A 19,976-nucleotide genomic window follows, 5' to 3' on the forward strand; every position below is an offset into this window, starting at 1 on the left:
AAGACAACAATTAGTTGTCTGGAATTGAAGTATTTTGGATGGAATTTATTTTAAATATATTCCTACAAAAAATTGACTAATAATCAAGCTTTTGTCTTCTAAAGAAAATGCATTATCTCTTCTGTTCGTTTACTTTTCTAACGACAGTTGTTTAAGCAATGGTAGATAAAAACACAAAATAACATTACAAATAGAAATAGTTGTCTGATCTGATCTTGTGGCATATTCATATATACAGTGCCCTTCCAACAATTCTTATATAAGACTTACCATCTTCCTTTGGCACACCACACCACACTAATAATGGCTTTTCCCACTCTTGATTTCTTTTCCACTAAGCCTATCCTTTCTATGTATTTCTTCACTTTCTTGGTTCTAGGATCTCCCTTCATTTCATCCGCCTCCAAGCTACCGGGCAATGAAACAGACAAAGTTTCACTCCTTGAATTCAAGAAAATGATCAAAGATGATCCATTTGGTGTTATGGCCTCGTGGAATGAAACCATCCATTTCTGTGAATGGCGTGGTGTTTTTGTGTGGCCGCCGCCACATGAGAGTCATGGTCGTAAATCTCACTTCCCTGAAATTGGTGGGATTAGTGCCTTCACACATTGGGAACATGAGCTTTCTCAAGGATTTGGACCTCCAAAACAATAGTTTTTCAGGTGACATCCCACAAAACATTGGTCATTTGCATAGATTACAAACAGGGCCGGTCCTATCATTTTATAGGCCCGGGGCAACAAAAATCAATCATTATTGTGTGGACCATGGTCCACATAAGTTGTATGAACCAGATTTTACCTATTGTAAAATAATGTACATTCAATACAAAAATAATGTATATTCAGTACAAAAATAATGTACATTGTATTCAGAGGATGTACATTATTTTTATTCTGAGTGTACATTATATTGTATAATGTATATTCAGTACAAAAATAATGTACATTTAATATATTAAAAATGTACTTTTTGTTATGGTCCACGTAACATTGTGTGGACCATGGTCCACTCAATAATTTGCCAACAAAAATAGGCCCTACATGAAATTAATATATACTTGCATAATTATATAAAAAGTATACTAATTACAAATAACTTGAAATACGATATACAAGTTTTTAACAATTTTGCATACACAGTAATAATAATGAAAACAACTCTAGATGTTTTCGTTAGTTATAAATGAATTTTCCTTTGTTGGCTTAAAAAAATTACAAAATATTCAATAATTGCATATGAGACTTCATAAATAAAGAATTATAATATAATTTATAAAAGTGGATAAACCATTTACAACCAAATAAACTTATAGACAATCACATTGTTATTATAATAAATAATAAAATAATTATTAATAAAAATTATAAAAAAAACAACTTACAAATAAGAGTAGAGCATGAATTCTTAATTATTGAAGCAATAAATCAAAACACCTTAAAATGTGAGAAATGATATTCATAACAAAATATGAAACATGATTAATTGGATAAAATAGTTCGAATAGAAAACACGTTATAAATCATGCATATTCTCTAGAGATATCATATTTATAAATACTTTTTTCTTTTAGTTAGGTCAATTTCAAGTCCTTTTTAGATTAATTTGAATAGAATGACGCATAATAGAACTTTTAAACTACATTGATTAGATAATTCAAAAAAAAAAAAAACAAAAAAAACTATCATTTAAAATAATTTCATAACTAAATCACAAAATATATTACATATACATAAATCATTATAAGGTTCACAAAATAACGCATGTTCTAAATATTAGTAAATTACTCAAATATAAATAGATTCAAAAATTGATATGAATCACAAATCAATCTATATTATAAATCTCACTATAATTATAGAAATTAAAAAAAAAAATCACATAGTTACAACTCAAAAAATACAATTAGAAATAAAAATAAATTATATACGTATTATATAATATTTCTAAATTATCTTCTAAAGAGTAGTGAGGAAAAATTAAGTTCTATAAGTTATAATTATAATTTTAATACTATATAATATAATATCCCTAATTTTAATACTATATCTACTATACTAATATCACTAAATTAGTCTTGAAAGAAAATTTTTTGGAGCAATTAGAACTCGAACCACCCTTGACCTCTATATTGATGTGCAAAATTCCAACCAACTACGCTAAGTTAACATTGTGAACCTTAAATGTATATTAATTACTTATACCTAAAATCTATAGTACAGTATATATATAAATGGCAGTTAGCTAAGATGGTGGGCCCCTTTCAAGTGTGGGCCCTGGGCATGGGCCCAGCTCGCCCTTGCCCAGGGCCGGGCCTGATTACAAATTTTGCATTTGAACAATAACTCATTTAATGGGTTTATACCGTCAAATATTTCTGTATGTAAAAACCTACAACTTGTGGATTTTTCATACAACAATCTTGTGGGCAATATTCCATCAGAGCTTGGCACCCTAACTAATCTTCGAGCCCTTTCTTTTCATCACAACAACCTTAGTGGTAAAATCCCTCATTCTCTTGGAAATCTTTCATGGCTTAATCGTTTTGATGTCTCCATTAACAACTTATTTGGGGAAATACCTTATTCTTTATGTAGATTATCTGAACTACAATACCTTTTAGTTAGCCAAAATAATTTGAGTGGCACTATACCCCCTTCTCTATTCAACCATTCATCCATGTTGGCTATTAATGTGGCTAGAAATCACATAAGGGGGACTTTGTGTTGGAAAAATAGCTCAAAATGGCATGTTAAGTGGCTATTTTGTGGTACAATTATCAGTGGGGTCCACTACCGATTTGGGTTGGGTTAAAGTGGATTCAGATACTTCGTAGTGAGACGAAGAGATTGATATATTGTACGCTCAAAACGGATAATGGGTGAATCAGATATTGATTCTCAAAGTAGACCCATTTGAGTTGGAAAATGAAGGGAAAAAGTGGCTTTTGTCCCACATTGCTTTGGAATGAAGATTTCCCCCCCTTATATACAAGAGCTCTTTTGAAGTAGTAGAATTGTATAGCATAGAGGCTCTCTTGCGCGGTGGGGGGTGGGGGTGGGGGTGCAAATCAAATTCCAACTAGAGATTGAAAAAGGCTTGACTCTCAAGCCCGTCCGGAAATTGTTATGCCAAACGACAGAATCATTTTCCAACATACCTCCACTGGAGGTGGCCGAAACCTGTAGTCTCGGCCATGGTCTGGCCGAAACAGTTGTCTCGGCCTTGCGGGCCGAGACAGTAAAAGGGTCAGCCGAAACTTCCAAGTTTCGGCCTGGTGGTCGAAATTGAGAGTTTCGGCCTACACGAACCTGTGCAGTTTTGTGACCGTTGGCTCTTCAATTCTACTGTTACGGAATTAATTTTTGAATTAATTCCAATTTTTTTAATTTTGAATTGAAGGCCATGATAATGGTGCTGTTACAGGAAGGTGGAAGGGGTGCCCTTAAGTGCCTAATTAAAAGCTATTAAATCCTTCACCCCTATAAAAAGAGGAGTTGGGCAGTAGAGTTTTACACACAGAAAATAGAACACGAAAGTTCTTCTTTTAGTCTCAAAACCTCTCTGCTTCTACTCCTTCTTTAGCCTACTGTGTTCATAGCCATTGTCTTGCTCGCCGGATTCTTTGTTTGAAAGCTCAAACATTGAATCATAGCAAGTTTTATCCTGGGAAGCCTAGGCCACAACGCTCCTAGCATCTTTGGGATGTGGCAAATAAGGTTTTAAGGAAAGAGTGCTTACTCGACTCTTGCAAAAACCCAACACCAAACACTAGCCCAATTTCTTCATTTTTTCTTCCCTTCTTTCTAGAAAATAATAGTCAATTTTATTTGATTATTATTTGTTTTTCTACCAATGGTACCAATAGTCTTAAAACCTTATTAGTATATTTGTTTTCCCGTTGGTGGTCTTCTCCGAATTTCCTTGAAGAAAATGGAGCATCCCGTACTGCCAATTGATGGGGAGGATAATGTTGTTGCGGACAACAATGGAAGAAACGGCAACAATAACGTTGTTGCGGATAACATTGGAGGGAATGGCAACAATGTTGCTAATTCCCAAGCTACACCAGTGAACGTTGGTTCACAAGATGGTGGGAGCACTGAGGGATATATTCCCATGTCTCGGGTACCTTCGGTACCGAGTGGTTCGGCTGAAAAGCCAGAGAAGTTCACCGGTGTTGGTTCGAACTTAAGAGGTGGCAACAAAAAATGTAGTTCTACCTAGCAACTCTCGGATTGGCGAGGTTCTTGTCCGAGAAGGTTCCCGAGTTGAAGGAACAAGATGCACAATCCGTGATGGCAGTTGGCTATTGGAAGGATTCGGACTTCCTTTGCCGAAACTACATCCTGAACGGATTGTGTGACATGCTATATGATGTATATCGAAAGATAAGCACATCAAAGGCGTTGTGGGAAGCTTTGGATCATAAATACCGAAGTGAGGATGCCGGCTCAAAGAAATTTGTGGTTGGCCGATTCCTCGACTTCAAAATGGTTGATTTAAAGACCGTGCTAAGTCAGGTAGAAGATTTGCAATTAATCTTCGATGAGATCCGTGACGAGGGCATGGTGTTAAGTGAAGCCTTCCAAGTGGGATCTGTGATCCATTTGTTGCCTCCAGGTTGGAAGGACTTCAAGAACTACCTTAAGCATAAGCGAAAGGAGATGAACCTGGAAGACCTGATCCAGCGACTCAGGATTAAGGAAGGGAACAGGACGAATGATAGGAAAGTTCCTATCGTTGTTGGCGCTAAGGCCAACGTTGTGGAGCACGGTAAGAGCTCCAAGAGGAACCAGAAGAACAAGCGAAAGCTAGGTCCGAAAGGTGGCGTTACCAAGAACAAGTTTCCTGGTGAATGCTACAATTGTGGCAAGCATGGCCACAGAGCATCTGAATGCAAGGCTCCAAGGAAGAAGAACAAAAGTTCTGAAGCCAATGTTGTTGGAGATAGCAATCAGAAGGAGGTCGAGATTAGCCTTTCGGCTATGGTGACCGAGGTGAACCTCGTGGGCTCAAACCCTCGTGAGTGGTTCATTGATACCGGTGCAACCAGGCACTTGTGTTGCAACCGAGAGATGTTCAACACCTTTGAGACCGTTGAGGGTGAAAAGGTGTGGATGGGAAACTCTGCTCAGTCTGTTGTGGAAGGCATGGGCAAGGTGGTTCTGAAGATGACTTCCGGGAAGGAACTGACGTTGAACAACGTGCTGTATGTTCCTGAGCTGAGGAAGAATCTTGTGTCTGGCTCTCTGTTGAACAGGCATGGCTTTCGCATGGTGTTCGAGTCAGACAAAGTAGTTTTGTCCAAGTTAGGGATGTTTGTTGGTAAAGGATATGTAACTGATGGGCTGTTTAAGCTCAGTGTAATTCCTGTTATCAATAAAAGCAAAGTTAATTCTGTTTACTTGCTTGAGTCTTCCAATTTATGGCATGGTAGACTAGGTCATGTTAATTTTAATTCTATGCATAGATTAAGTAGCATGGACCATATTCCTAACTTTCAAATTGACACAAATAACAAGTGTGAAATTTGTGTTGAGGCAAAACTAACGAAAGTACCTTTCAAATCGGTTGAAAGGGAAACTGAACCACTAGAATTAATCCATAGTGATTTGTGCGATTTTATATCGATACAAACGAGAGGTGGTAATAAGTATTTTATCACATTTGTCGACGATAGCACACGATACTGCTATGTGTATTTGCTTAAGAGCAAAGATGAAGCCGTTGATAAATTCGTTCTTTATAAGAATGAAGTAGAAAACCAACTTAATCGGGGGATTAAGAAGGTTAGAAGCGATCGAGGTGGTGAATACGAAGCACCTATTGGTGACTTCTGTGCGAGTGTAGGTATAATACATGAGCGTACTGCACCTTACTCACCTCAATCGAACGGTGTTGCCGAACGAAAGAATCGTACATTGAAAGATATGATGAATGCGATGTTTATAAGTTCGGGCCTACCTCAAGATGCGTGGGGTGAGGCGATTTTGACAAGTAATTACCTTTTGAATAAGGTACCTCGCAAGAAGCTCGATAAGACTCCTTATGAGCTGTGGAACGGTAGGAAACCTTCCTACCAGTACCTGAAAGTGTGGGGGTGTCTTGCCAAAGATTTGGTGCCAACACCTAAGAAAGTAAAGATAGGTCCTAAGACGGTGGACTGTATCTTTATTGGCTATGCACATAATAGTAGTGCTTATCGGTTCTTAGTACACGAGTCCCATAATCCGGACGTACACGAAAACACGATAATAGAATCAAGGAATGCATATTTTTTCGAGAATATATTTCCTTGTAGGTCCAACGAGGGACCAAGTACGTCAAAACGAACATTTGACGAAACTATGGATAATGATAGTGGGGAATCCGAGAGAGAACCCGAGTTCGAGCCGAGACGTAGTAAGCGGGCGAGAGTTGGAAAAACATTCGGTCCTGATTTTCTAGCTTACTTGTTAGAGTACGATTCGGGTACTCTAACTTGTTTATTAAAAAACGAACCTGATTTTCTATCTTGTTTGATAGAAAACGAGCCTCGAACGTATGTAGAAGCCGTGACTTCTACAGAAGGACCAATGTGGAAAGAGGCTATAAAAAGTGAAGTGGATTCTATTCTACAGAATCATACTTGGGAACTTGTTGATCTTCCTCCGGGTAGTAAACCCTTAGGATCCAAGTGGGTCTTTAAAAGGAAGATGAAACCGGACGGTTCCATCGAGAAGTATAAGGCCAGGCTTGTAATCAAGGGTTACAGGCAACACGAGGGCCTCGATTACTTTGACACGTATTCTCCCGTGACGAGAATAAACTCCATAAGGATGATACTTGCCATAGCCGCGTTGCGGAACTTGGAAGTTCATCAAATGGATGTGAAAACCGCTTTCCTAAACGGCGAATTAGATGAGGAAATCTATATGGAATAACCCGAAGGGTTCGTGGTTCCGGGCCAAGAAAGGAAAGTGTGTAAGTTGGTTAAATCGCTCTATGGTTTAAAACAAGCGCCTAAGCAGTGGCACAAGAAGTTTGACCATGCGATGTTAACTAACGGGTTTAAAATAAACGAAAGTGACAAATGCGTCTACGTTAAGGAAACGATAGACGGCTACGTCATTCTTTGTTTATATGTCGATGATATTCTCATCGTTGGTAGTAATGACGGATGATCAAGTCTATCTAAAACATGTTAAATGCGAGATTTGACATGAAGGATATGGGTTTGGCTGATTTAATCCTCGGGATTAGAATCATTAGAAGACCTGATGGTCTCGTGTTGAGCCAATCACATTATATTGACAAAATCCTTGAGAAATTTAACAAGGATGATAGTCAAGTAGCTAGGACACCATTTGATACAAATATTCACCTAACCAAGAACCACGGAGAAGGTATTTCACAAGTGGAATATGCTCGGGTTATTGGTAGTCTGATGTATGAACTGTACTAGGCCGGATATTGCCTATGCGGTCAGTAAACTTAGTAGATATACGAGTAACCCCGGTGCTATGCACTGGAAGGCAATAGTAAAGGTTATGAGATACTTGAGGTATACTCGTGATCTTGGACTGCACTACGGGAGATATCCCGCTGTACTTGAAGGGTATAGCGACGCAAATTGGATATCTGATATTAAGGACTCTAAGTCCACGAGTGGTTACGTGTTTACACTAGCCGGTGCAGCCGTTGCATGGAAATCCTCTAAGCAAACTGTGATAGCTAGATCCACGATGGAATCTGAGTTGATAGCCTTGGACAAAGGTTGTGAAGAGGCTGAATGGCTACGCCATTTTATAGAGGATATTCCTAATTGGGAAAGACCGGTACCTCCATTGTGATAGTCAAGCCACAATTGAGAGAGTACAGAGTCATATGTATAATGGTAAGTCTAGACATGTGCGTCGTAGACATAATACCATTAGACAACTACTCACAACTGGTGTTGTCTCGATTGACTACGTAAAGTCAAAAGATAATATAGCGGATCCGCTGACCAAAGGGTTAGGAAGAGAAGTTGTGGAGAAGTTGACACGAGGAATGGGTCTAATGCCCTTGGACTAAAAAGTTCTATAGTGGATACCCAACCTAGCTGGCACCTAGGTTCAATGGGACAACTAAATTATGGAACGGAGCGCATCACTGTGGGGGTCTCGGACTCCCTACCACTCCTCGTTAAAACAGTGACTCCCGTAAGAGGCTAGCATGATAATGCTTTAATGATTCTTGAGTATGCGGGATACTCGAGAAAGAATCACCTATGTTAGAGAGAAGTGAGGGTCGCTTCAAAGGAGAATTGTTTGGGCACAATTCTTTAGAAACTCTCGCAGAACCAGGAACGGTGACCCACGACCAAAATGGGCACACTCATGAGAGCAAAAGCATGGTTGGGAGATTCCTGTGTGAGATATGTCATCGTCTACACAAACGGCAGTCGGTTCAAAGACATCGCGTTCTACCGTACAGCTAGTAGAGTAAACATGTCTTTATAAGGGAAGGTTCAAAGGGTATAGTGACTCCCTACCTATCCTATGTAGGGATCGACTTTTTGAACACAGTTGTTTCCGATTTCAAAATACCCCGAAAATCAATTTTTCATTCAAGTGGGGGATTGTTGGAAAAATAGCTTAAAATGGAATAAAATGACATGTTAAGTGGCTATTTTGTGGTACAATTATCAGTGGGGTCCACTTCCGATTTAGGTCGGGTTAAAGTGGATTCGGATACTTCATAGTGAGACGAAGATATTGATATATTGTACGCTCAAAATGGATAATGGGTGAATGAGATATTGATTCTCAAAGAAGACCCATTTGAGTTGGAAAATGAAGGGAAAAAGTGGCTTTTGTCCCACATTGCTTTGGAATGAAGATTTTCCCCCCTTATATACAAGAGCTCTTTTGGAGCTTGTAGAATTGTATAGCATAGAGGCTCTCTCGCGTGCGGGGGGGGGGGGGGGGTGGGTGTGCAAATCAAATTCAACCTAGCAGATATTGAAAAAGGCTTGATTCAATGCCCGTTCTTGTGGCCGAAACCTGTAGTCTCGGCCAAGGTCAGGCCGAAACTGTTGTCTCGGCCTTGCGGGCCGAAACTGTTGTCTCGGCCTTGCGGGCCGAGACAGTAAAAGGGCCGGCCGAAACTTCCAAGTTTCGGCCTGGTGGTCGAAATTGGGAGTTTCGGCCTACACGAACCTGTGAACTTCCAAGTTTCGGCCTGGTGGTCGAAATTGGGAGTTTCGGCCTACACGAACCTGTGCAGTTTTGTGACCGTTGGCTCTTCAATTCTACTGTTACAGAATTAATTTTTGAATTAATTCCAATTTTTTAATTTTGAATTGAAGGACATGATAATGGTGCTGTTACAGGAAGGTGGAAGGGGTGCCCTTAAGTGCCTAATTAAAAGCTATTAAATCCTTCACCCCTATAAAAAAGAGGAGTTGGGCAGTAGAGTTTTACGCACAGAAAATAGAACACGAAATTTCTTCTTTTAGCCTCAAAACCTCTCTGCTTCTACTCCTTCTTTAGCCTACTGTGTTCATAGCCATTGTCTTGCTCGCCGGATTCTTTGTTTGAATGCTCAAACATTGAACCATAGCAAGTTTTATCCAGGGAAAGGGAATGTTTTTGACTTGAACTTCCTTTCTTCATTGACCAATGCGAGCAACTTAGAGATGTTGGACCTTGGTGGTAATAATTTTGGAGGGATCTTGCCTACCGCAATCACTAACCTGTCAAGAAACCTTAGACTTCTTTCCCTTCAAAAAAATCAGGTTTCTGGAAACATCCCAAGTGGGATTTCTAATCTCATCAGCTTGGAGGTATTTCTATTGTTTCAAAACAAAATCACCGGAGAAATACCACTTGAGATTGGGTTTCTTAGTAACCTAAGAATATTGATTTTAGTTCAAAACATTTTTTTTTGGAAAAATTCCATCTTCTTTAGGAAATCTAACTCTTTTATTACAACTTGGTTTGGGAAAAAACTACCGCCACGATACTATCCCTGCAAGTCTGGGAAATTGTCAAAACCTAGAGTTGTTACAACTTGCTAACAACAACCTCAATGGGTACATCCCTAAGGAAGTTTTTGGACTCTCATCCTTGTCATTGTTTTTGGATCTTTCTTACAAGCAGTTCATAGGTTCCATTCCAAAAGAGGTTGGATATTTGAAAAATCTAGGTATCTTGGATCTATCTTATAATTCATTGTCAGGCCCTATTCCACCAGAGCTTGGTAGTTGCATTTACTTGGAAATCTTGAATCTAACAAATAACAATTTTGAAGGCCCAATTCCATCAACTTTGGCAAATCTGAGGGGTATGCAATTCTTAGAACTTTCTCACAACCATTTGATTGGTCAAATCCCATCTTTCTTGAAAGACTTCAAACTTTTAATGAATTTGAATGTTTCATACAATGAGTTTGAAGGAGCAGTACCTACCACAGGAATCTTCAACAACACAAGATCTGTTTCAATTGCAGCAAATAAAAAGCTCTGTAGGGGTATACCTGAGCTGAAACTCCCTGAATGCAATAGTACAAAGCCCAAAAAGAGAAATTCAAAAGCTCATTTGAAAGTAGTAATTCCTTTGACTCTTGGGATTGGGCTAATTCTTGTCGTGTTTCTTCTATGCCTTAGATGGTTAAGAAGACAAAGAAAGGAATCATTTCTGATTTGCAAGAAAACTTCACCTTAAGGGCGCCTTATCAAACTATCTTCAAGTCCACTAATGGGTTCTCTGCTGAAAATTTACTAGGAGTTGGCGGTTTCGGAGCTGTATATAAAGGATGTTTTGATCATGATGTTACTATTTTTGCAGTGAAAGTACTTGATCTTTTGCACCGTGGAGCTTCTCAAAGTTTTGTTGCTGAGTGTGAAGTGCTGAAAAACACCAGACACCGCAATCTTGTCAAGGTGCTAATTGTTTGCTCGTGGTTTGATCTTCAAGGAAATGATTTTAAGGCTATAGTTTACGAATACATGGATAATGGGAACCTTGAGAACTGGTTGCATTATTTTAGTCCCCAAGAGAATTCCCAGATTGAAGACAAGAGGATGTTAAGTTTTGTTGAAAGGTTAAACATTCTCATTGATGTGGCCTGCGCTTTGGATTATCTTCATAATGATTGTGAACCTGCAATAATCCATTGCGATCTCAAGCCGAGTAATGTTCTCCTGGATAAGAACATGACTGCACATGTTAGTGATTTTGGAGTGGCAAAATTTGTACAACAAAGGATTCAAAGCTCTTCAAAAAATCATAGTTCTGTAGGATTACAAGGAACTATTGGTTATGCACCTCCGGGTAAGTATTATAATTGACACTAATGCCTAAAAACTTCTCCAACTTTCTTTCTACTTTCTAATGCATTTATTCTTGTAATCTACATTTGGATAGTCACTTATTTTTGTTTTTTTTTTTGGTTTCATTTTTGGAGTAGAATATGGTATGGGAAGCAAGCCATCAAAAGCAGGTGATGTATATAGCTTTGGCATACTAATCATAGAAATGTTCACTGGGAAGAGACCTACGGATGAATTGTTCAAAGACGGCTTAACCCTTCATAGCTACGCTAAGGCTGGTTTAGCCGACAGAGAAGTGGAGATTGCAGATTCAAAAGTACTCCAAGAAAGAGATGAACAAATACAAATGAGGAAGAATATTGGGAAATCCTGCGAGGAGAAGGACAAATATGATGTGTGCTTAGTTTGTATGATCAAAGTTGGGGTTGATTGTTTTGTGGAATTCCCAGCAGATAGAATGAAGATTCGTGATGTTGTTGGTGAATTAAATAAAGCAAGGAAATTCTTCTTCATGCACTGAAGATTAATATGATATTCTTGGGAGCATGCTTTAGATCAGATAGAGTCCAAAGCTAAGAATCATCCTTTGAATTGATAAGTTGTTAGCATCAAGATGGAAGAAGTAGCTGTGGGAGATGTTACCAGCTAGCTTAGATATTGTTTTTGTTAATGCTATTTTTCTATTTCCTTCTCAATTTCTTACCCTTTTCTGCTTAGATTCTGCAAATTTGTTGCAACTTTTAGAATTAATTACACTTTTGATCTCATGAGTATTGATCTTGTTAATTTCAGTCCACAATTTTCAAAACTAACAATTGAGTATTCTAACTATTTAATTTTTTTTCAATTTCAGTCTATCCGACTAAATTGTCAAGTGAAAAATAGCCAGAACATTTTAATGTTAAAAATATTTAGAACATTTTTGTCTTTTGCTTATTCTCTGTTCTTCTCCACTGGGTCTCTTCTATGTCGTAAAAACATTCCCGTCTTTTCATATTCACTACAGGAGGAATTAATTAAGAAGAAATGAAAGATAGTTGAGCTGAATCTTTCATTTCCAAGGACACTGTTCTAACTCACAAGGTATATCTACAATTTTACAATAACGGATTACTACTTGCACAGATTATAGTAAAGTTTGAGCTCGGAATTGAAATCGATTTAGATAGGAATAGAAGTAGAAAGTACCGGATAATTAAGGCATGAGAACTGTGCTTGGAATAGGCTGAGAGAAGAGACCTTGCAGCGCAATGAGCACATCTCCAAATCCGTGAATTCATTGTCAGAACTTTCCGAACCTCTGGGTTCATTTCTTCTGAATTAATTTCTCCTATAGTTTATTAATTACCTCATCTGAATCTGAGAAGAGAAAAATGTTTTTCCGGCATATAATTTTCCGGCATAGAAGAGACCCACTGGAGAAGATCATAGAAGAAGCAAAAAAAATCAAAATGCCCTTATTGTTTTAACATTAAAATTTTTTAGTCACTTTTAACCAACAATTTGGTTAGATAGACCAAAATTCATAAAAATTCAATAGTCAATGTACTCAATTGTTAGTTTTGAAAGTCGTGGATTGAAATTAAAAAATTTCAATAATCATAGGATAAAAAATGTAACTAACTCCGGCTTTTACATAAGTTTATTTTATTGGCTTTAGTATAAGGAAATATATGAAGGCCTGATATTGTTTCATATTAGTACAAAAAAGAATATAGGAGACTGACTTTTCGCTACTCTTCTTAAAGTAAAAGAAGGGGTGTTACACCCCAAATTTTCAAGACATTTAAAACTTATAAAAGTAAAGGTGAAATCTCATTAAATCCCATAACGTAATACAAGAGTATGGGGTGCTATGCCACACCTGAGCTAGAGAACTCAGGTGCACAGGCTAACTAACTAATATCCTCAATAATGTAAACGCATAGACATGACACGCAGGCCGAAAGGGAAACTATCTACTTCTACGCTCCAAGTTCTAGCGCGTTCCAATGACTTACTCTTCTGTGCCTGAAAGCCAAATATATCTGTTCAGCGAGAGATGCTGATAACCCACACCAACGCGTTGAAATACAATACATATAGATATATATAGATATATGAAAACCATTTTGAGCATGAAGATATATTCTACGAACTCTAGCTTTTAAAACAGGGATAGACTCAACAGATAGGGCTAAGCACAGACAGCAGTTATACCAAGCATATACAGTTTATAACAGGCAAGACAGATAAGATAAGCACAATTATAAACCATAACCCAACACATACGATTCCCAATATGAATCCCATAGTCACATCCCCAAGGCACTCATAACAACAACTCCACCATATCTCATCACATAGCACACTTTGTTGGCGCCACAGGACCAATCGCATGCCCATACATGAGGGTCAGCGCATATAGCTCAGACACGGCCCCGTAGCACCCTGCCCCATATCGCAACACGGAGGGGTCGATCGCAACCGACCGATGAACCACAGCTCATCATAGTTTGATCGCAACCAAACAATGGGCCGCAGCCCAAGAGTATGTCATCTGACCGCAGCCAGGAAATATGAACCACAGCTCATGTAGAAACGTTTGATCGCAACCAAACGGTGGACCGCAGCCCAAGAGTGTAAATCTGACCGCAGCCAGCTTCTGAACCGCAGCTCAGGAATGACCAATCCGATCGCAACCGAATTGGGGTATCATGCACACATAACACATAGCAAGCATATGCAACCCACATTAACACATTGGGAAGGGGGAGAAAACGTACAACAAAACCTATGCGTGATCCTTCACATACTAAGAATAATCCTAAGGGGTTCATACTTCTTTCACCTAGGTCAACGGGATACCAATTCAACTAGCATGCAATATATAAGACTCATATATCCTACGAACGGTACCCGAAATATCAAACTATACATAGGCACGATAGACGCAGTCCGTTGGGACACCACGGGGGTCGGGGGAACATCAAACGGGGAAGCCAAAATCCCAAATAGGGCTCCAAACCAGTGGGTAGCAGGTGGGTGAGGGATCACCCGCCGGATGCCCGCCGGCGGTAGCAAAACCGGGCAGCGGGTGCCCGGCGGGCAGCTGCCCGCCCGCCGGCTGCCCGCTGCCGGCGTTGCCCAAGAAGGCCGCGGGTAGGTGGCAGGTCCCCTACCCCCACCTACCCCCCACTGACTCTTTTTCACCAAAAACGCCCCGAGAACCTTTGTGGAACCCGAAACAATGCTTAGACACTTTCAAACGCAATTGATAACACACGTAGACAATTAACGGATCAAAATCAAGAAACATACGACACATAACCTATCATGATTTTCTAAACGTAATCAACACCCGATCATGCGAATTCCCACCCAATATACCAAGAATGATTCCATACGATACAACCTAGGGTTCTAATCGTTTTTAAATCAACAAGGACACAATTCATCTTCCAATATCAAGATTCGGTAAGAATATCATATAAACATCAAGAACATCCTACAATCATCAAGAACATCATATAATCACCAAGAACGTCATATAATCATCAAGAACACCATAATTATCAAGAACCTTTCATCATCAAGGTCACCCATGGAATTATCCCATCAATCATAAATAATAATATCATAAATCATCAATACTCAATAATATGGGGAAATCCTAGGAGGGGAATCATAGCTATGAAAATAGGTTTTGTTGAGACATGGGTTACCTCTTAGCCTTAATTAATTCCTTGGCTATGAAGGGTCTTTCTTTAAGCTTTCTTGCTTTCTTGATTTCTTCTAAGGGAATTCTTGGAGCTCTTTGGGGTGGTGAGTCGTTTATTGTGGTGGGGGGGTTCTAGGTGCCTCTTAAGTCCCCTATTTATATATTTAGGAGTCCTGGTTAGGAACTAATATTATAGGCTTGCTAATTCTATTCCTTTTGGAACTAAGGATTGGGTTTAGGGATAAGGGCCCATGAACTATGGTGGGCCTTTCCTAATTAATTATTGTGATTTAATTCATTCTTTTGGGTAATTTGTTAAATGTTTAATTGGTTTTAGGGATCGTAACACGGGGTGTTACACTCTCCCCCCCCCCCCCTTACGAGGGGCTTCGTCCCCGAAGCCCGGTGTATTAATCCATTCTTTCACCCCTAGGCATCCCGCATCTTGGCCTCCCGGTTAGGAATGTGGCCCCACGTTTTGCCTTAGCTGGGGTAGACTGGATTCCTGGTGGTGATGTGATAGAAAGGTTTTGGGTCTACCTCGGTCCCCTGCTCCTGAGCTGGACGCCCCGCGAGTGCCCAAGGTGGCCTCGATTGTTGCCACCCTCTGATCTAGTGCGCGTGTCGTACGGATTAATGATGAGAACCCTTCCTCCGTGATTTGGTTTTGTCGGTTGAGCTGTGCGAGTATGCGTTCATTGATTGAGCCCTCGTTTTGCTCCCTTGGGTTCCCTCCTGATCGTGGGTGCACCGACGGGTTAGGTTCGTCATCCTCCTCCTGACCCTCATTTCCCTCCAGGGCTCCACAATCTTGCATGGCTAGTTTGAGTTTCTTGTTGGAGATGTCTAATTGGTCGACTAACTCTCTTCGCTCTTCCTCGGGTTTGAGGTGAATTTCTTCGAGGGTGAGGTAATGTCCTCCCTCAGTGTAGTAGATATCATTGCGGCGTAGGTTCTGGGCATTAAAGACCATGCCATTTGCGGTTTTGACTTCGGTGTGGCTTAGGTCCACCCCCTTTTTCTCCATGATCCAACTTAGGATCATCCCGTAGGGTAGGCTAAGTCGGTTGCTTGTTTTGCAAAACTCCATGTGTTTTAGCATGAGGGCCGGCAGGTTGAACTTGATTTTGTGTTTCAAGAAGTAGGCAAAGGTGCACTCTAAACTCCCCACGTCCTTGCTCTTATTGTTTGTGGGCAAGAGGCTATCGGTCACAATCATAACCAATATCTTTTGCTCTGCCGATAGCCACTTCCTATTAGGTCGTGTGGCCGAGGTGAATCCTTCCTCCTTCCCGAGTAGGTACCCAAGGTAGTCCTTGTACCCCGTATTTTGGGTATCAATCCACCCCTTTCGGTCGTAGTTTGACACACCCGTGGTGGTCAATTTCAAGAGCTTGGCCAAGCGGCCTTCGGAGAGTATAATTTCCTTGCCACGGACCTTGGTGGCGATTTCTAGCTTATCACCCCATTTTGTGGCCACTAGATGTTGATAGAATTCCTTCACCAATTCGGGGTACGTATCCCCCTTGATGGTGAGATACGTATCCAAAAGCCCTTGGTGGTTAAGCATATCAACCAATTCTAGAGAAAATTGGTCGGGTTCCTGGGCTTTACCTCCTATCACGGTGTAGCCGGCGTTGCTCCATTACGGGGTACGGGTTCCGAGGGGTTTCTTCGGCATTTTGACACTTTTTCCGGCGGTTCTCCGACATGATTTTCCGGCGAGCGATTTTCCCCGTTGGCGAGGGCGGCGACGGCGGGCTGAGGCCGGGTGACGGCTCGGTGGGGGGGGGGGGTTACGGCGTTGTGGTGGCGCTGGGTGGTGTGCGGAAGCGGGTAGCGCCCAGGTGGGCGGCGGGCGGTGGTTGGCGTCGCGGTTTCCTTCCGGCGGCAGCGGCGGCGTGCGGCGGTTACGACCTGGGCGGCCGGTCGTGGCTTGGTCGCTGGTGATTCGTGGGTTCCGGCGTGGGGGTGGTCGGACGGGAGAGAAAGGAAGAGGAGAGGGAGAGAGAGAGGGTGTGGAAGAAGAAGAAGAAGAAGAAGGGTTTTTGATTTGGGGATTTTTGTGGGTTTAGGGACTTGTAGGGCTTTAAGAAGAAAGTGTTTCCTTAAGGTTTCAAGAAACACTCCTAGCCTAGTGGTTAAGACCTTGGTCTTGTATATGGGAGGTTAAGGGTTTAATTCCTATTGGCAACACTAGGTTTTTCTTGATGGTGTGGTCCCTGTCTTTTCCCTCTTTCGTCTTTTAGTGATGGGAGGCTTGGCTTGTTATATAGTTTGTGGTTTCGTCTTTGTAAGCAGGATCGAATTTTAATTGAATCTTTTATTTATAAAATTCCGAAGTAATCGCTAAATAAGTAGTTTACTATGAAGGTGATTATAAGGAATTGCCGGTTTATCCTAGACAGAATTCGTCTTCTTGATTTTCTCCTGCGGGGTTTGCGTGGTCCTCGTCTTTTGGGGTTAGGTTCCCCTCCCCGAGGTCGGCTTGAGTGCGGCTCATGACGAATATTTTCCCGGGAGCGCCGTAGTTCCCTTGGTGGGCGGTGCCTCCGTTTTGACCTGTGGTGGTGGGGCGTGGCCTTTGGGGTTCGACACACTGGAAGGCCTTGTGCCCTTCTTCTCCGCAGTTGAAGCATCGCCAGGGATTGCCCATGCAATCTTTCCCTCTATGGCTTTTGTTGCATTTTGGGCAAGGGAAGCTCCTTGGGTTAGCTTCATTGTTCCCTAGGGACGGTCTTTGGTTGGTCAGGTTACTTGGTCTTGTGCTGGTGTCATTCCTTGTTCTTTTTACCGGTGGTGCTCCCCCTTCGGTGTTCCTTTTTCGTATCTGTTCCTGAACCCCGCGCTGGAGTAGTTGGATCCGATAGAGATTGGTGGCACTGGAGTAAGCCTCGTTGAGTGTCCGAGGTCTGCTTACCACTAGTGCTTTCCAGGCTTCGAAGTTGAGGCCCGAGACGAATCTTTCTATTTTGGTTACTTTGGTGGGGACTAGCTCTGGTGCGAAGCGCGCCAGTTCGAGGAATCGCTTGTGGTATTCCATGACGGTGGCTGTCCCATGTTTTAGATGGAGGAATTCTTCGTACATGGATGCCTTTACGTGTGTTGGGTAGAATCGTTCTCGTAGTCGTGTTTTGAGGTTTTCCCAATTAAACCCTGGTTCTTGTTGGTAAGCGGGACCCTCGTGGATCCACCAAAGATCGGCTTCGTGTCCGAAGTAGAACGAGGCTATCTCTACGCGACGTTCTTCTGGGCATTCCACTAACCCGAGGATTTTGTCGAGGGCCCGGATCCATTCCTCCAGGATCACGGGGTCCTCTTCTCCTGAGAACGTGGGTGGTCGATGATTTGAAACTTGTCGTGCGACGTCTGAGTTCGTGTTTGATGGAGGAGGCGGGGGCCTGTTGTTGCGAAGAGCTACGTCGCTTAGTGCCTGGGCGACTTGCGTTAGTTGTTGTAGTGTTTGGGTCAGGGGGTCGTGTGTGGTGGGTTCCGGAGTCTTTCATTGTCTTCTGTTGGGTGCCGTGCTGTCGTCTTTCTGAGTCAACGTTTATAAGAACATTAAATTAGAGCTTGGCGTCCTTCTTTGACGTGATAAGCGGAGGAAGGTTTTCTTTAGACAAGGAAGGAATGAAGTGAGGGGGTTTATGTGTAGGTTTCACAATCTCACCGCGCGTCCTAAAATTCCCGCGTCCTATGTTCCTAAATACCTAGAGTTCATGCCTAATGTCCTAAAGTCCGGTTTTAGGAGTCTTATCCTAGGGTCAAACTTAGGCTCTGATACCAATTGTAACACCCCAAATTTTCAAGACATTTAAAACTTATAAAAGTAAAGGTGAAATCTCATTAAATTCCATAACGTAATACAAGAGTATGGGGTGCTATGCCACACCTGAGCTAGAGAACTCAGGTGCACAGGATAAATAACTAATATCCTCAATAATGTAAACGCATAGACATGGCACACAGGCCGAAAGGCAAACTATCTACTTCTACGCTCCAAGTTATAGCACGCTCCAGTGACTTACTCTTCTGTGTCTAAAAGCCAAATATATCTGTTCAGCGAGAGATGCTGGTAACCCACACCAACGCGTTGAAATACAATACGTATAGATATATATAGATATATGAAAACCATTTTGAGCATGAAGATATATTCTACGAACTCTAGCTTTTAAAACAGGGATAGACTCAACAGATAGGGCTAAGCACAGACAGCAGTTATACCAAGCATATACAGTTTACAACAGGCAAGACAGATAAGATAACCACAATTAATAACCATAACCCAACACAAACGATTCCCAATATGAATCCCATAGTCACATCCCCAAGGAACTCATAACAACAACTCCACCATATCTCATCACATAGCGCACTTTGTTGGCGCCACAGGACCAATCGCATGCCCATACATGAGGGTCAGCGCATATAGCTCTGACACGGCCCCGCAGCACCCTGCCCCGTATCGCAACATGGAGGGGTCGATCGCAACCGACCGATGAACCGCAGCTCATCATAGTTTGATCGCAACCAAACAGTGGGCCGCAGCCCAAGAGTATGTCATCTGACCGCAGCCAGGAAATATGAACCGCAGCTCATGTAGAAACGTTTGATCGCAACCAAATGGTGGACTGCAGCCCAAGAGTGTAAATCTGACCGCAGCCAGCTTCTGAACCGCAGCTCAGGAATGACCAATCCGATCGCAACCGAATTGGGGTATCATGCACACATAACACATAGCAAGCACATGCAATCCACATTAACACATTGGGAAGGGGGAGAAAACATATAACAAAACCTATGCATGATCCTTCACATACTAAGAATAATCCTAATGGGTTCATACTTCTTTCACCTAGGTCAACGGGATACCAATTCAACTAGCCTGCAATATATAAGACTCATATATCCTACAAACGGTACCCGAAATATCAAACTAGACATAGGCACGATAGACGGAGTTCGTTGGGA

The 19,976-nt window shown here is 41.4% G+C and overlaps 2 protein-coding genes across 3 annotated transcripts; both read left to right on the plus strand.

Annotated features, from left to right (window-relative positions):
* The first annotated feature begins 243 nt into the window (after positions 1 to 243).
* Positions 244 to 10,853, plus strand: LOC109189837 (putative receptor-like protein kinase At3g47110). 2 transcript variants are annotated; one of them, XR_002055642.1, is made up of 2 exons: positions 244 to 665; positions 10,818 to 10,853. XR_002055642.1 is itself a non-coding variant. In XM_019340463.1 (2 exons), the coding sequence occupies exons 1-2, from the start codon at positions 467 to 469 to the stop codon at positions 10,692 to 10,694; spliced, it is 684 nt and encodes a 227-aa protein (XP_019196008.1). In that variant the 5' UTR covers positions 244 to 466; the 3' UTR covers positions 10,695 to 10,796. The 2 variants fall into 2 exon arrangements, 1 of the variants encoding a protein (XP_019196008.1); XM_019340463.1 differs by lacking the exon at positions 10,818 to 10,853 and adding an exon at positions 10,210 to 10,796.
* A 55-nt stretch (positions 10,854 to 10,908) lies between these two features.
* On the plus strand, positions 10,909 to 11,822 carry LOC109189826 (probable LRR receptor-like serine/threonine-protein kinase At3g47570). Its single transcript, XM_019340454.1, has 2 exons — positions 10,909 to 11,303; positions 11,440 to 11,822. The coding sequence occupies exons 1-2, from the start codon at positions 10,979 to 10,981 to the stop codon at positions 11,820 to 11,822; spliced, it is 708 nt and encodes a 235-aa protein (XP_019195999.1). The 5' UTR covers positions 10,909 to 10,978.
* Positions 11,823 to 19,976: the final 8,154 nt, after the last annotated feature.

This window comes from Ipomoea nil, unplaced genomic scaffold (assembly GCF_001879475.1).
Source record: "Ipomoea nil cultivar Tokyo-kokei standard unplaced genomic scaffold, Asagao_1.1 scaffold1564, whole genome shotgun sequence".
Taxonomy (NCBI): domain Eukaryota; kingdom Viridiplantae; phylum Streptophyta; class Magnoliopsida; order Solanales; family Convolvulaceae; genus Ipomoea; species Ipomoea nil.